The sequence below is a fragment of the Anastrepha obliqua genome, chromosome 1 (assembly GCF_027943255.1).
Source record: "Anastrepha obliqua isolate idAnaObli1 chromosome 1, idAnaObli1_1.0, whole genome shotgun sequence".
Taxonomy (NCBI): Eukaryota; Metazoa; Arthropoda; class Insecta; order Diptera; family Tephritidae; genus Anastrepha; species Anastrepha obliqua.
Window position 1 is genome coordinate 76447773 of NC_072892.1, and position 18580 is coordinate 76466352.

Below are 18580 nucleotides of genomic sequence, written 5' to 3' on the forward strand. Positions count from 1 at the left end.
TCTTAACAAATTTGCATTAACAAATATTACCAGGACTATTTTTGTAACTAAAAGGAAACTTTTACAGACTTTCACCGCTCGGTAGCATAATAATTCATACTTAGTACGTACATATTGTACTTTCAGCTGCAATATAAACGAATTATGCATGTAAACTTTCCAACGTATGTATTTATTACCAAATATGTAAGTTTCTTATATCTAATAGAAGCCATTAAAGACATTTTTTAGTTACTGATCATTAAGTTTTTTGACATTTCCACTAATTTTTTCTCTTCTGTTTCAATCAGTGGCAACCACTTTTCGGAAGGAATTATCAGCTTTTGCTGCTTAAATTCTAGAATTTCGATTTTACTAAGTAATGTTTTATAATAATGTTGCCTTGTAGATAAGTTGTCCTCAATTATGTCTAATAATTGATTAGTTTCGTAAATAAGTTCATCAATAGAAGGCAAAAGAGCTTTCCAATTATATGGAACATATCCTATACTGCTACCCTGGTTAACACTTGTTAATGTTAAAGGCGCAAAACTATGCCATGGCCGATTTGCCTGAATAGTATATGGTACGAATTTGCTCTTATTTGCACCGTCGCCCACGTCCCCATAATTGAAATTCCACGATAAAAGTGTTGGTTGTAGAAGATTTGATTTTGTGCAGGGTTTTCGTGACTTTTCGGTACTATTGGGTGAAGAAAAAGAACATTTTGAATCTGGCTCAGTAAACAATTCCAAATTTCGTATTCCACAAATTTGGCGCGATAACTCCTTTTCATCGCTGAAATCACTAATATGCTTCGTTGTCCCGTCGTTAGCAAGATATGAATTCAAGAAAACATCACCAGGACATTTTGGTAGTAAAGTTTGAGTAGCTGCATTAGAGACTTTCACGGGATCCGTCGATTGAGAAACGGAGTATGTTAAAATAACTATTAAAAAAATGTTTAAACAAAAAAATCTGAGAAAAGTACGTTACATTAGAGAAGGATTCGATACATATATATACATACATATACGACAGAATCATTGCAATCATTCAAGAGTATTCAAGCTACGAAAAGCCATAGTAAAACGATATTTCTTGTCCGCAGTGGGTTTCGAACCGGAGCCAACCGAATAGTAGTCACGCACAACAAAGCTGAAATTAACTTCAGTTATGTTCCGTCGCGTTCAGGCCCTTTGTTTCTCCCTGGAACCATAGGATATACTATATGTGCCAAAAAGATTGACGGTCATGTTAATTTTAAAAGAGGGTAAAGCATTACACCCTAAACAACCAAAATAAATAGTACTTCTTTGAGACCTTCCCCCTCCTAATTGAAGACCATGAAGCGTATAGACGCCTACATAATTATCCCTATCACACCATAGGATCATTGAGTTTGAACTGAGAAGTCACTCAAGAAATATAGCTGTCAAAACACCAATGTGATAGTTAATTGGTTTCGATATACATATATACATATATATATATATATATATAGCAACGAGTTGCCAAATCTAGAAATTGCTATAGTTATTAAGCACATAACTATATATAAGCATAGGTGCATGCGCATAGGGTATTTAGGTGTAATTTACCGTGTGAGCGAGTAAACGAGAAGTAAATAAAGTGGCTCACAGGCAAGTAAATTGTGTTGCCATTCTTCGACAATCCAGTGCTCGAACTCAGAGGAATTATTTTGAGATATTTTATTTGGTTAAAAACGTTATAAATTCGTAACAATTGGTGCCGGAAGAGTGATTGTTGTATAACCCATAGAACAGGATCGTAAAAATGGCAAATCTTGGTGAATTTAAGATACAGCATCTTAAGGAAGAGTTGGAACAGCGTGGCTTGTTAACTACTGGAAACAAGGCGGAGTTACAAGCACGGTTGCGGGCGGGCTAGCGAGGCAGAGGGCGGTAGGATACGTGTATGTACATACATCCGAGATAGAAGCTGAGAAAATACATATGAGGTCCCAACTGGAAACGATTGTCGCTGAGGTATATGCAGTGAAGTCTCGCCTCTGTGAACTGCAATTTAATCGCCCGAATACATTAACCAGTGGTCCTAAAGTAAAAGCTCCACTCTTCGTGCTGAAGGCTCCGGAGCGCATGGGCGAAATTGATCTACTGTGATCAAGGGCTTTTGTGGGCAACCCCTTCATGTTCACCAACATGCATGCCAAAGCGAAAAGTCTTGCGAACCAGGTCCAACCGACCTTATACCAAAGATCGAAATGGGTCTGGAAGCAGGTGAGTACTCTATGGGAGTATTTCCTTATATTGAGGAGGCTTTTGACAACGTTAGCCTTGACTCGATATGCTCTGCTGCGAGGAGACATGGGGTAGGCGAAACAATTAAAAAAGTGAATTCCCGTCATGCTATCCAGAATATTACTGACCGTAGGAGGAGAACCGGCCTTTGCACCATGGCAGATCTCCCCTTCTTTGGGTGTCCTCAGAAGACCGTGAATAAGATTGATGAATGGTGCATCTGACAAGGTCTTACTATCAATCCCAGCAAAACAACCCTAGCCTTGTTCACGCGGAAAAAGAAATAGGAAGGTCTCAACCTTTCAGTGCATAGAGAGTGAAGTAAAATACATAGGGAAGCTAGCAATGAATGTATATGAAGCTGTTCAACGACTTGCCTGGCTGATGAATTGGTAAACTGCCGTTTTTAGGAGTGTCAGATTGGACCGGAGCCCATTTTAAGGAACAACCAGGTACATCAAGTCTCCCTTTGACAAAGCTTTTTAGAACCGTTGGTGGGCTACGCAAACGGCCTGACAAGGTGGTACCAAAATTCTGATCGCCATTCACTTGGGAGTGACCAGGACGATTCGTCTACATATGGTTCAAGCAGCTCACAACTTCCGGAATTAGCCCAAGTATCGTCTAGGTAGATTTCGAACACCCGTTCGAGAGCGAGCTAACGTAAGAAAGGGAAGCATCCCTAGATAGCTGGTTGTGCGCTGGGCTTGGGACCCGCCACATAAAAATCACCCGAATGAAAACACAAACAAAGCGTCGGATGAGAACTTTCTGTACCGATAATCAACCCTGCAAACTATAAAAACAGAAACGGCGATCTGGTGACTGACTTTCAGATCATACTTAAATTATGGAGGGAACACTTCTCGAACTGGTTAAATAGGGACAGCTGCGCATGCCACAGAGAATGTGAAGATCCCGATACCCCAATCGTTGTCGACGGAATTATCGTTCCGCTCCCCAACCATGACGAGGTGAAAATAGCAATAACGCGGCTAAAGAACAATAAAGCCGCGGGCACCGACGGATAGCCGGCTGAGCTATTCAAACATGGCGGCGAAGAGCTCGTAAGCATGCATCAGCTTCTATGCAAAATATGGTCGGATGAAAGCATGCCTGCCGATTTGAATTTAAGAGTGCTCTGCCCAATCCATTAGAAGGGTGATTCTGCAATCTGTGCCAATTATTGCGGGACTAGTCTTCTAAATATCGCCTATAAGGTTCTAGCGAGCGTATTGTGTGAAAGGCTGAAGCTCACCATCAACCAACTGATTGGACCTTATCAGTGTGGCTTTAGACCTGGAAAATCCACAATACGCCAAATCTTGGAAAGGCCCCATGAAAGGAGAATCGACACACACCATCTTTTCGTCGACTTTAAAGCTGCATACGACAGTACGAAAAGGAGTTTCCTGTATGTCGCGATGTCTGAACTTGGTATCCCCGCAAAACTAATACGTCTATGCAAGATGACGTTGATCAATACCAACAGTGCCGTCAGAATTGGGAAGGACCTCTCCGAGCTGTTTGATACCAAACGAAGTTTCAGACAGGATGACTCGCTGTCGTGCGACTTCTTTAACCTGATGTTGGAGAGGATCGTACGAGCTGGAGCAGGCACATTGGTTGTCGCGACCACGTAGAATTGTTCTCGTATGCCGATGATGTGGACATCATACAACATAATTATGTATGTTCTAGTGGTCGACGAGGAGGTTATAACTTGAATTATATAGGGCAACTTTAGTGAAAATAATGAATCTGATAGAGAACATGAAGACATAATTAATGCCGAGGTAGGTTAAACATCTAGGCACGAGCATATTCCAGATAAATTATACCCGTATTATAGAAAAAAATTAACAACATCTCAACGATGGTTATTCTCGCTTTCGTTCGACACTATCGGCTTTCTAGACATATGGTGCAGGTTTCTACTGTTCGAGTTATAACTAAATTTCGGGAACTTAATTAGCACATCACATATAAGACGCCTTATGCCACTGCTGCGGTGACAGGCGTATACGAGTGGGCTTATGCCTGACTACTATACGGATTTTTGCCGAAAACCCCTACTAACAAAAGACGATGTTAATTGTGCTCATGAAATATCAAATGCTAAGAAAAGCCAGACTCTCGAGTGCATTTCTAGCATAAACAAATTTTCCCAGAAACGACAGTCTGCCGCTCGGAGGTGGCATAGAACAGCACAAGACGTACACAACAATTTGGAAAATAATAAATGATATACGCATCAGCCATGATCCAATTATTAAACGTTTGCTCACTAGTGACATTCGATTTTTGACACTCCCTTACAAAAGGTTGTAAGAAGGTGCATAGAGTGGAACAAATTAAATCCTTTTAGGTAAAAATGGTAGCAAAAAAGTATTTTGTTACTTAAATGGAAACAAACTGCGAACGGTTTAAAAATAAGTTTCAATTAATATTTGAATGTAAATAATGGTATAGATAGAAGTCATTCGCGGAAATTGTCAAGACTAATATTAAAACAAGAAATTATTTCACATAATCCAAGATTTTATTTTGTGAATTAATTTTTAAATTTAAAACCGATCGCGAAGTTTCGCCAATATGAAACTATTTTGTTAAAAATAAATAATTGGCAAGTACAATTCTGTTAGGTGTTTCGCCGAGATCCTCCTCCTATTTGTAGCGCGCATTCCACAATTGGAAGAACCTACAGTTTTAAGCCGATTCCGGTAGATGGTTTTTTATGAGAAGCTTTTTTCATGCTGGTACTGTTCTTTGCTAAGCCTCCCTGGACACTTCATCCACCTATGGAAAGGTGGGCCCATTGGAAACAAGTTCTGTCAACCCCAACTTTTTTATAATGAGGTTGCAATGTTATCGATCGCGTCGAGACCATCCAATTATTCTCCCTGCTGTAACTCTTTAGCAAACGCTATCTCTTTGCAAAACATGAATTCCGTCTAAATCACCACAGAAATAAAGCTTTGTAAATTCTCCACTCATCGATCTCGGATTGTGTCAATTACTCTATCGTGTCCTGACTTAAGCGGTATCTATTTCATTTCATACTACGATAGTCCTGAACATACCGATGAAAACTCTTTAGCGAGTTGCTGCTCGTAAGCAGACCATTTTGAAAATGAAATGTTTTTCTACAAATTTTACTTTTCCTGCACTTTTACTCAAAATTTCTAGAGCTAGCAACCCAGTGTCTTGCTAAGGGAGCCGATTTGTCAAGAGAGAACAAGAAAGCTGCTTACTGAGCAAATCTTTTATCATTGAATCATGCGCGTCAGTTACGTACACATTATTTATACATGCATATGGATGTGCGTACATATGTATGTATATGGTATATAAATACATATTTTTTTATTCATTCAAATTTATTGGATCGCCTTCAAGGTAGGCCACTCCGAAATGGTACACTTTCGTCAACGAATAATTCAATAATCAAAATATATTTCCAACGCAATTTCCTGTATCGACCCTTTTATGTCTATATAAGTAGACTGAAAAAGAGAGCCTCGTAGTGGCATGCAATGGTTTTTTTTCCAAAAATCGGGCTTTATTCCATGATTCAATTATTAAAGGTTTGACTCGTGATATTCGATTTTTTGACATTCCCTTACAAAAGGTTGCATTTAAGAAGATGAGAAAGTGGAAAAAATTAAATAATTTTTGGTAAAATAGTTTAAAAAAAAATGTATTTAGTAATTAAATGTAAATAACATATTTTATGGGCAATGTAAATATACAAATTTCATGTTGTAGCGAATAGTGAAGTTTCGCGAACTTACTGACAACAATAGCGAACAAGATGCCAAAACAAAAACATGATTTAGCCTTGATGGTGACAGCCGATAGCAAGACAGATCACGCTTTCTGGGTCTATCGCTAGATGAGTTAGACGAAGACAACAGGTGACTGCATCGCACAGACAGGGCTTAGTAAGCTGCTACAACATCAGAACTCGCCAGGAGATACGAGCTGCCAGATCTATATTGATATTAAAGCAAACAAATCTTTTACTTAATCCAAGATTAAATTTTGTGAATTAATTTTTAGATTTAAAAACCGATCACGAAATTCCGAAGTTTCGCCAATATGAAGCTATTTTGTTAGTTTTTGAGTTTTGGCCTCCAATTCACGATTATTCTTACATTACTAACTACATTCCTGTTTTGAAAAAAACTTCTTGTCGTCAGCGATGGCAATAAGCGTTTCCCAGTAGCTATCGCATGCCGAATAGTTGTACCGTTAAACAATACTCAGAAAGATGGTACTGTGCTTTGCTAAACCCCCTCTCCACACTTCAAGCATCTCATAATGAAGTCTGCAATCGCGTCGGGACTATCTAATTATTCTCGCTGATATAACTCTTTGGGAATCGATAGCTCTTTGCAAAACATGAATTCTTTCAAAATCACCACATCATAAGAAATAAAGCTTTTTAAATTCTCAATTAATATATCAATCTCGGATTGCTTCATCCATTCTATCATGTCCTGCCTTAAACGGTATGTCAGGATGTATTCCATGTCATACAAGTCCTGAACATACTCGTACCTCCACTTTTACTAAAAATTTCTAAAGCTAGTAACCCAGTGTCCCAGCGAGCCCATTTGTCAAGAGGGAACGAGAAAGCTGCTTACTGAGCAAACCTTTTATTATTGAATCATGGCTTAATTCGACAAATTTGTTCTCTCAAACAACGCTTAACGTCCAGATAATATTTTTTATTCACATCTGACCTTTTTTGATTTTTGTCAATCAATTTTCGAAACTTTTTTGGCAGAATGCAAATATGTCATTGCCTTGTGTGAGCCGTCGATATTATGAGAACTTTCGGTAAAATATTTAGGATAACAAGTTGAAGTTGTACTATTTTTTCTAATTTATTAGCTCTTATTTACTGTTTTTGAAAAATCCAGACAAACATCATGCATGGAAGCCATGATCTTCTCATCAATGGGAGGTAAGCAATATAAAATAATATTCTGCTACGTCGACCGGGTGTGAATAAATATCGTGCGTAAAATTGAATAGCTTCTGTATATGTATACATATGTAAGTACTTATAGACACATATTTTACAGTAAACGCTTATTAGGGTAAATGAATATTTTACGTATATTACATTCATGACCGTCGTCTGTCTTCTTGGTGTAGGATCCATCTGTTAGAACTCCTTTATGCTTAAAAAACACCAAATCTGTTTGAGCGCCTAAATTAGCATCCCTTAATAGCTTTGTTGGCTCTAAATTTGTTTGTAATCCAATAGAAGTTCTTCCCGCACGTAAACGTCTGAAATACAATTTTATGATCAGAATTTTACTATGAAAATTTCATTATAAATACAACTGTAATTTTTAGACAACAACAACATATGTAGTTTCAAAATTGCAATAATTCAATTCATAATAATAATTACGACATATTAATAACTAGCTTTAACCCGCGGCCCCGCTCGCGTAGGAGTAGTTTTGAGGGATTTAGGATATGTATGTAAAAGAATTACAAACAATAATTTCATAGAAAATAATTTTTTATTAATAACCATAATATTACAATACCCGGCATCCGTTGCTATGCCTCGTTGAATAAAATCAAAACAACCAATCAGAAAAATATCAAGCAAAATTATTTTTATAAATTTTCTATCTCAAACCGTTTTTGAACTTTGCGTTTGGGTCATAGTTCAACAGCTTATGCGGATTATGAAGTCTAGAGTGTGCTATAAATAGTGGGAAATAGGAAAAACTAAGATTTTTTAGATTAAATTTAAGCAAATATTCGATTATTAGTGACGAATGACAGTGGTGGCGCGGCCTGGGGGCTGTGAGAAGGGAGTTCCATCATAAAAACATGCCTATAACTTTCATTGGGTGAAAATATTAATGTGGATGCTTTCCATTTCAATTCAACCGGGCTATTCGGGTCATGTTCTTCGATTTCGATGAAACTTAAATATGTTGCTCTCTGGTCAAAATAATGAGACACGTATTTTTTTGTTCGCCCGAAAAAAAATTTTTTCAAGAGTTATCGGCAATTTTGTTTTTCGGCTCAAACTCGATTTTTTTTAATTAATATATATAAGAAAAAATTTTTTTTAAACGCCCATAACTTAGTCAAATATGAACCGATTTTAATAATTCTGGGTTCAAAATGATCGTAATTACTTACACGAGCGACTTCATGTAGAAACAATTGCAAAAAAGTAGTTAACAATTTTTTATTTAGCTAAAAAGAAAAAAAATTGAAATTTTTTCGAAATTCAATATTTCAAAAAGTGTATTTTTTTTTATAACTTTTTCCAAATCAAGAGGACACCTCAAACTTCAATTAGGCTGAATGCCCAGTAGCTAAAATGAGTTGTTATTGAGTAATGAATTTTTGAGTAAAAAACCTATTTCGCACTTTTTGTTGTTTGAAAAATAAAAAATTTTCAACTAATTTTTTGCAACTGTTTCTACATGAAATCGCTCGTGTAAGTAATTACGATCATTTTGAACCCAGAATTATTAAAATCGGTTCATATTTGACTAACTTATGGGCGTTTAAAAAAAATTTTTTCTTATATATATTAATTAAAAAAAATCGAGTTTGAGCCGAAAAACAAAATTGCCGATAACTCTTGAAAAAATTTTTTTTCGGGCAAACAAAAAAATACGTGTCTCATTATTTTGACCAGAGAGCAACATATTTAAGTTTCATCGAAATCGAAGAACATGACCCGAATAGCCCGGTTGAATTGAAATTTTTTACGTCATTTAGTGTTGTCGTTTCGTAGTGATGCGCAGACAACGTACAGACATTCACCTTTATATGTAGTATAGATTACCATATGCTACAGACCCTAAGGCTGTAGCTCGGTGGCTCGCTTTTCGAAAAAGTTTAGCTCATCGGGATCTATCGGAATGGCACAAACATGAGAAGAAAAGTCCCCATTTACAATTCACAATTTATTATGTCTCCAAAACTGGTTTCTTATCGCTAAGAAATGAAACAAGATCAAGAATGTATGTATTCCTATCGCGCTAATAAAATTGGGTCAAAGGCCTTTAAAAAACGATTCCTACAATACCAATATTGCTATAATTATTGAGTGCAACATCCCCATGTTTTTCTCTAGACTTGTTAAGTTTATCATAAAATTATTTTAAAAGCGACAGTTTTAGTCAAGAAATGTTTGCAAAAATTGCACATGTCGCTGCTTACATACATGTGCGTAACAACTATTATAATTTCTAGCTCGTATTTTCTGGCAACTGCTTTCTTATCGCCTGGCATTCACGTTTTGTTTTAGCACCTCATTCGTTAGGTATTATTGCCAGACGTTTCCCGGATGTTAATGATTCGTCACATTGTTTTTTTTAATCCAAAGTAAGCAACACATCCTTTCAAATATTTCGTTTGAATGTAACTCAATAGGTACTCCCAACCGAGTTACCCAGTTCTACCCAAAAACTACCCAATGATCTTCGCCTCTTGGTTTTATAGAACGTATACCTACTGCAGTAGTGCATAACAACGCTCGAGTCACTAGTTGGAAATGGCCTCCCCCCATCCATTGCTACTCACTCAAATGGTGCCACCGCGTTGTATTGTTGTAATCTTCCACGACTTCTCTCTTTTGGACAATACACTCCGTGCAACTTCGAATCCATTCGGTAACTGATTATCTGTAGTTAAGTATAATCAGATTATGGGAGCAATTTCCGTTTTCGCTATCCCATACGCCCAATTACCCAGAAATCTATCAATTATTTTAAGGCTATTCCACTGCCATTTCAATTTTAGATGGTTTCTCTCCGCCGTCTTTCACTTCCATGATTTTTTCCGGTTTAGAATCATTCAATTTACCTCTTCTTATAGCAGTAGGTTGTTACTCATTATCGGGTTGCAATTGCATTAATCTGATGCCAACTATCCTCTCTGATCCCTCGACTTTGGAACAATACTTACTTTCTACAGTCGCCCAGAGAGTGCATCAGCATTTCCATGCTATTCCCCTTAGGAAGTTAAATCCCGAAGTCGTAATTTTCAAGTCTTTCGATCCACCGTGCAATTTACTCTTCTGGAGGCTTGAATTCTAGTAACCGTCTTAATGCTACATAGTCTGTTCTTCACTTAAATCGCTGTCTATACAGGTGTTTAAGGGAATGATCTGCTAAAGCAATAATTAATTTCCTGCCTTCCGAGGACACTGCTATAGTATACGAACATTTATTGTTGCGTATTAATGATTTGTGACAGTACTTCTCCCATTCCGTAAGCACTAGCGTCTGTATCCACAACGAACTTTTCTCCCGCAATCGAATACACTAACATAAGCGCAGTACAAAGAAGCTCTTTCAGCTGTTGCAACACTTCCTCTTGCTCCTTGTAACACCAAAAACGCAATCCTTCTTAGTGTGGTCATGGAGACTTCGACCAACATCTGCAAAACGAAAAATAAAACGACAGAAATACGCGCACAATTCTAGAAAACTTTGCATTTCGCGCACATTTCTTTGTGGTGATCAATCTTTAACTACTTTAATTTTTCCTCGTCTGTTAAGGTTATGACCAAAGACCTTGCAAGAAGATGTAAAAAAGTTATTTATAAGACTGCCTCTCCATATCTACTATCGTTATCTCCAGTGTGCCGCAAGGTTATGTCCTTGGCCCGCTTTTGTTGTCTTTTTGTCAATGATAGCATCCAGTTGTGCTTGTCCAGTCTTGTTTGTCTTATTGTCGTCACCTAAATGCTGCTAAGTCATGCGAGTATCTGTTGTCTATCAAATTTTTGCAAAAACGAAGCTTCTTGTATGTAACGGGTGCTCAGATTGGAGGTACTTTTTCCTATAGGCTTTTTTTTTTTGTCAGATCACGTGTGACTACTGTCACACTAAATTTATAGTTTTTTTCAGTTTTCATTGACATTTCATCATGGAAAGACTTATGCCTCAACAAAGTTTACAAATCGTACAATTACGACGTGTATTAAAAAAGTATCGAGAATTTTGTGTTTTGTCAAAAATTATTTATTTATTCATTAATATCTATTTTGTCTCCTTCAAAGTAATCCCCATGAGATATTATGCACTTGTGCCAACGTTTTTTCCAATCTTCGAAGCACTTCAAAAAATCATTTTTTTATCTTGTTCAGCTCCTCCTTCGATGCCGTCTTTATCTCGGTAATCGTAGCGTCGTTCTTTCATGGGTCTCTTCAGTTTCGGGAACAAGAAAAAGTCACAGGGGGCCAGATCTGGGAAATACGGTGGCTGTGGGATCATTAGTGTGTTGTTTTTGACCAAAAAGTCACGCACAAGCAACGATGTGTGAGTAGGGGCGTTATTGTTATGCAAGAGCCAATTTTTGTTCTTCCACAAACCGGGCGTTTCTGGCAGATTGTTTCGCGCAAATTGCGCATAACTTGCAGGTAATATTCCTTATTGATCGTTTTACCCAGTGGCAAGAACTCATGAAGCACAACGCCCCTGCAATCGAAGAAAACGGTAAGCAAAACTTTTACGTTCGACCGAACTTGGCGCGCTTTTTTCACTAACTCGTCGGCATGAATAAGAAACATGAGTACCAACATATCGCCACAAAAAAATCGAAATTCGAATATACGTAACCTGCGAAAATTCAAAATTCGCGATACTTTTTGAGCATACCTCGTATGTTACGAAAATCAGCGCTCTGTGAAAAGTGTTCATCGCGCGCTCAGGCCAACTGACGGTGTACATAACCGTCCTACCGAACGAAATATTCGGCAAACCATCGACAAAATTGAAAAAGTAGTCCATTTGTGGAACAACATCAAAGACATACACCACAAATACGAGGAGGAGCTCGTCCAAACACCCAAAAAGGGTCTACGCGCCAATTATAGATAGATAGCATGACTCAATAATTAATAATTGAATCATGGATGATAGATAGTCCACAGTTATTTTAATTCTATAAATTGGATGTGATTGCGATTGGTATTTATTTTTTCATTTGTATGATATGTAATTATGAGAACTATACTATACTATTATATATATAGACTTACTGGTTTTATCTTATATCTGTCTGTTAGTTTTAAGTTACTTTTTGTTGTACTAGATTTAAGTTTTTAAATTTTTTAACTTCCATTCTGTAGATGTAATACAAAAGACTAAATGTCTTACATATATAAATAAATACAAATAATTAATTTTTCTTAAATGTAATACAATTTTGTATTTTAAAATTTTTCCCAACATTCCTTACTGCTTTTCCTATCTATGACATTATTATTGAATCTTCCATTTGATATCATGCGTTCAGTTTTTAAATGTATTATTCATTTGAAGGCAGTGGCTAACTCTTAAAAGATCCTTATTAAGCTTCCCAGGCATTCGTCTGCTGCGTCACCAGGAACATATAGAATGGCATCGTCTGCAAATAGGTATACTTTATCGTTATTTAAACTGTTCTCCATGTCATTTATGTATGAGCACTTCGAAGATGGTGCCTTGTGAAACAACCAGGCTTGCTAACTGTTCATCTGGGATGCTTTCACCCACTTTTGTTCGCTGATATCTACCACTTAAATAGTTCGAAAGATACCAAACTTACAATGTCAGTTTTCTAATTATTGACAACTACGGTTATCAAAGTTTCACCGCTATGATTTTGTCTGAAACCGTACTGGGAACTTAAGAACAGGTTATTTCGGCAAAAATACTGTTGTAGTTCTGAGTATAAAATTTTCTCAAGAATTTCCATCATAAGTACATATATTCAAGTTCCACTGGCTTCTTAGCGTACTTCATTTTTTCGATTGGGAAAACTTTAAATTCTTTCCAGTTTTTTGAGAATACCCCCTTTGTTTGACAATTCAATAATTATTTTTTAGTAATGGTGGTATATTTGCTGAAATATTAATAATATTATAATTATACTTATAATATTATAATATTAATATTATGACTTATTACAGTTCCTTTAATATTTATTTTGAGTGTTTCATTATTCTCCTTATTCAGCAAAGCTCTTACATTTTTGCCAGAGCGTTGTTTGGTCCCTACATTGGTTTATTCAATGTATTAAACTTTAACTGATTGAATTTGATTCTAATAACTCTTTCTGAGCATAAGTATCGTAAAATATGATATTTTTGATACCCGATTGATGCTCTTTATGTGGAATTTGCGCCAGTCTATCTCTCTTATAGACAGGGCTTGTCCGACTGAAATGCTCCCTGTCTCTGATGATCTTCATTCCCAAAAAGTATGAGACAGGACTTTTTTCGAAATTTGTGCTTTGATATAAAATTGATCTTCCTTCTTTTGACAACTTGAGTTTGTCAATATGCATTCATACGAGGTATAAATTATTTTGATGATTCTTTTTGAAACCGATTTTCTCTAAAACTATGTTCAACTTAGTATCCCACTCTCTTCCGTATTACTTTGATCCGGGAAATGTTCGTCGATAAACTTTTCAGGATGGTTTATAAATACTGCACTATGAGCTCGCTATTGAGATACGTGCTACAGACACCCATCTGATGAGTGGTCATCTTAAGTTCTGCCCCATCTCACCTTAAGTTCTGAAGCCCAACATCAATTAAATGATTGATACCAGCAGCTGCATCAGGGAAGAACTTCTCCGAGCCATTTGATACCAAAAAAGGTTTAACCTGATGCTAGGAAAGAGTGTGCGAACCGCAGACCTCAATCGCTCACGCACCATTCATTATATTGTAAGATCGTACAATTACTGACGTATGCTCATGATATTGACATTATCGGCCTTAACAACTGAACTGTTAGTTCTGCTTTTTCTAAACTGAATAAAGAAAAAATGTGAACAAGGACAAGACGAAGTAACTCCTGTCATCAAACAAAAAGCCGGCGCATTCGCGTATCCGACACTCACGACACTGTTGACAGGTATAATTCTGAAGTATTAACTCCTTTATTTAGGAACCAACATTAACGCCACTGATAATGCCACTCTCGAAGTCCAACTGAGAATCTCTTAGAATTGAATAGGTCGTCGGTTTCTCTTCAGACGTCGTATAGTTCTTTTTTCTAGTTGTTAGAGTGTATTGTCTTCATTGTTTTTGTGCTGGTTTATTTCGTTAAAATATCTTGTTGATAACGCTTTTATTTCTTCGCCAATTGATGGTATATTGAACGTTGTATGGATGACAGACTTTTTGAAGTCCGTACGTCCAGATTGGTTTAATGGCCGCGTTGTATAGTAACTACTGAGCTTGGAATTTCTACCTACTAGCCAATGCAATTGTCGAAATTTTTTACTTTATTTGTTTTATATGAAATTAAATCTGTTGGAATTTTACCCGGTTTTGGTAGCGCAATGATTTCTGCATCTTTTCATACTTTTGGGAAGTATTGTAAGCGGAACATACTGTTAAACACGTTTCTAAGGAATATGTAAGCCTCAATTGGTAGCTTCGTAAGTGCTTTGACAGGCATATCATATCCGAGTGTTTTTTTATGTTTAATTCTAGTTTTGATGCATAATATCACTTCTTGTGTGCTTGTCTTTCTTATTTTTGTGATGGTATTAGTATTAACCGTGTCAATGTTTTTATCTTCGCCGTTCGATAGAACTTTTTCAAAATAATTTCCCATTATGGCTGCTTTTTCATCATTCGTAAAAGCCCATGTGTTGTCATCTTTTCTTAGTGGAGTTTGATGCTTTATCTGGTTTTTAAGTTTTTTTGTACATTTCCACAAGGAATAATTTGTGTCATGTATAGGAGTTAAATATTTTTCAATTTGCTTATTTTTTATGTATCATAAACAAGTCTTCAAACTTTTTTTGGCTAAGGTGAGATGACACATAGGGCAGCTTTCCTCTTTTTTGTTTTAGCATTTGATATATTTGAGTGTACGTTCCTAAGTCATTTGCTTGAACTCGTACTTCATTATTTCTTAGGATTTTTAGGACAAAATTGCTATTTGCTATTGCACTTAAAGTATTTTTTAGTGTATTGATGCATTCCACACCTTGCACATATATTGGGGGTGGTTTGCAACTAATATTTTTATTTTTTCACTATTTAAATTTTGAGCATTAGTAACAGTGTTCTCTCCACTGTGCGCTTGTGTATTTGTTTCGTTATTTTCATTTTCGTCATCAATAGCAAGAGATTCAATGTTGAATTTGTATCTCCGCTTAGCCAGTAGTTTGGTAATTTGTTTTGGCTCAAGATCGTTGCTGTTGACTTTATGAGTGAGTTTCGTGACCTCTTTATGAGAGGCTGCGGTGTGTTCATTTGCTCATTTAAAGCGTGAGGTTGTACATTAGAAGGAGGGGAGATGACAAGCAATGGTTTGTTTGGTACGGTTGTTGTTGTACAAAATTGATGTCGTCGTTGATGATGAGTTGGTTGTGGTTGTTGTTGTCATTCCGTTTGTGCTCACAGTTTGAAAATTCTTTATTTTTGTTACAGGCTCACTCGCGAATTGCTTTCCTCTCTGCGTGGGAGAGTGCCGCACACTCATCTTGCCTTCTGTTTATTTGTTTGTTCACTTTGTTTTTATTTTTTATTTTTATTTCTTATTTGTTTATTAACAAGAAATTGTTTGTAAGTACGTTTGAAACACTTGCAATGAGTCTCTGTCTCTTTTAAGCAGTAGAAAAGTTCTTATTAATACGGATGGAAATCAAAAACACGTTCGAATTAACGCACAGCTTAAAAAATTTTCGGACAAAAATTCTGCGGAGAGTATCACAGGTGATGGAACAATGAGCTGATGAGTTTACGGCGACATACAGATACTTAGTGCAAACTCTCCAGCTCTGAAAGTATTCGATTCGGTGCCAGCTGGTGATAGCATAGGAAGAGTAAGGCCTCCTTTGCGTTGAAAAGTTGAAGTGGAGGACTTGAGTTCACGTCCAACTGGCGCTGGTTAGTACGACAAAGAAACGACTGGCGTGCTTTATTAAACTCGACCAAATCGCTTAAGCGATTATCACGCCACTCAAGAAATGGATATTTGAATTCATTTCGTTTGTAATTGAGATACCTATCCTTTCGAAAATACCAAATGGTAAAGAATTAATAACAGGGGGATGACTGACAGTGAAAGAGAACATGCAATATTAAAAAAAGTCGCAAAACCCCAAAACTAACGAAAAACTAAAGGCAACACTTGACACTCAGGTACCTGATGAGACAGCGCGCAGAGTACTCAAAAGGAACAATATTCATGGTCGCGTAGCACTGTAAAAGCAGGTTAAATCAAAAGTAAATAAAGAAAAGGGATTTTTATTCGCCAACACCTATAAAACAAAAAGTTTTGAGTTTCGAAAAACCGTAATCTTTAGTGAGAAATGCAAGTATGTATAACATTTGTGGATCGTATGTTCATTATATGGAAAATCCGGAATGTAAATGAAGTGCTGTGAATCAAAAACCTTATATACACTGTAAAGCACTGTGGATATTCTGCCATGGTTTTGGTATGAAAGTTCAAGGCATCTATGTTTGTTATATTGCAATGCAGAAAAAATAGGAAACCAATATTAAAATTTTAAGATTTACTTTATCGTCTTCACATGCAAAATATTATTAATAAAACGAAATCATGTAAACTGTCCTCGCCTTGCACTACCTTGGAATTAGTATTCCAAACTACATCATTAGTGATACGATAGCAATTGACACTTCTTACACCGACATATTATTACATTTTATACAAATACTCGTACATCACCGAAATTTTAAATTGATTAAGTTTACCTAGAAGCATCGAGCAACTTTGCCCTTAACAAAGCATTTTTATCCGGTTTTGGCAATGTCGATACGCTAACAGCTCTCCAAGGAGGCCTCTTTGCTTCTTCATCCTTCTCTCCACCTTGATTGCCTCCAAGATCCTTCATACGTTTCCAGCTCTTTGATACTCTAATCGATAAATATTTATTCACTTAAAAGCAGTAAAATAGCTGTATAATAACTAACTGACCTGTTTTGTAAGTCGAAATTTTCTGAGAGTCTGATACCCGAAATCTTGTTGTTTTCCTCAGCACTTTGAGTTTCACTCGTCTCTGAAGACGTGCCACTATTATTCGAACTAGGTGAGTTAACTCTGCTCATTACTTCTCATTCACAATACGTCTTATAACAATTTGGAAAGAATTTATTTAACACCTATATTGTTTTGGTTTAATAAAAAAATTATATCCACGTTAAGTAAATGTGTGTTGGTGTTCAACACTGTAATGTATGCATGCATACCAGTGCTGGTATACGTTTGTTTTAAAAGGAGGGTTTACAATTGTGGGTTATAATTACATTTCCTACTTCTATTAACCATATTTTTAGAAACTACGTCATAATAACAAGGTTAATTTCTTAGAATCAGGACATTTTTTAAAACGCTACGTCAAGTATTGACAAATGAATGTGGCCAGTAATAGTTTGAGTCAAAAGAACCTTTTTTATGCTATTTCGTTTTACTAAAATAATTTGAACTTTCCAAAAGTGTTTCCAATCGTAATATAAAATATATTGGGTGCTCGTTTGAAATTGAGAAAACCTGATTTTTTGGGATTTTGATTTAGGATTAGAAAGAAGATTATTCGACGTACCATTGGTAAAATTGAAGCGTCAATATGCCAAAATGTTATTTGGAATTCTGAGTGTGTTCGAGCTTTAATACTTCCGGCAATGTTACTACTGCCATCTCATAGGCATCCCAGTCTGTTGACAATATGATGAAATTTAATATTGTTTATTTATTGTTTTCAGCATAGAAGTAAATTCCCATATTTTTGAACAACCCGTTTTGCAATATTGCAATTCAAAACAATGTATTAGTCCTTAGCTGCTAGTGCCAAATTGGATTTGTTTAAATTTAATTTATTATCCTAATACACTTGGCACGGTGTATTTATTGATATATGAAAACAAAATTTTCACCACGTCTTATCGTGCAGTATAATGCAGTTGACGCCGGAAATAAATACAGTTTCGATAGGTGGTGCACGAAATTTTTATTTAAATCGATAGTACAGTCTATATATTTTAATATTTCAAGATTATTTCATGTAAATGTTGACCGCGACTGCGCTTCAAATGGTCCATCCGCTTAGTCTAATTTTGACATGATCTTTCCAATGTTTCGGCCGGTATCTCCCATATAAATGCTTTATTGATGGCTTTAATGATGTCTTCCAATGCGTTAATTGAAGCAGGCTTGTCTGAATAGACATGAGCTTTAACATAGCCCTACAAAAAATAATCTAAAGGCGTTTTATCGCACGATCTGGGCGGCCAATTGACAGGTCCCGAACGTGAAGAAGAACTTTGAAGAAGTACGGTCCAA

At 36.4% G+C, this 18580-nt stretch overlaps 1 protein-coding gene across 1 annotated transcript; it reads right to left on the reverse strand.

Annotated features, from left to right (window-relative positions):
* Positions 1-86: 86 nt before the first annotated feature.
* On the reverse strand, positions 87-17411 carry LOC129240996 (uncharacterized). The gene is made up of 4 exons (XM_054877108.1): positions 17219-17411; positions 16996-17157; positions 7396-7562; positions 87-928 (listed from the first exon to the last, which is right to left on the reverse strand). Exons 1-4 carry the CDS (start codon positions 17347-17349, stop codon positions 228-230), a joined length of 1161 nt encoding a protein of 386 aa, XP_054733083.1. The 5' UTR covers positions 17350-17411; the 3' UTR covers positions 87-227.
* Between the last annotated feature and the right edge of the window lie 1169 nt (positions 17412-18580).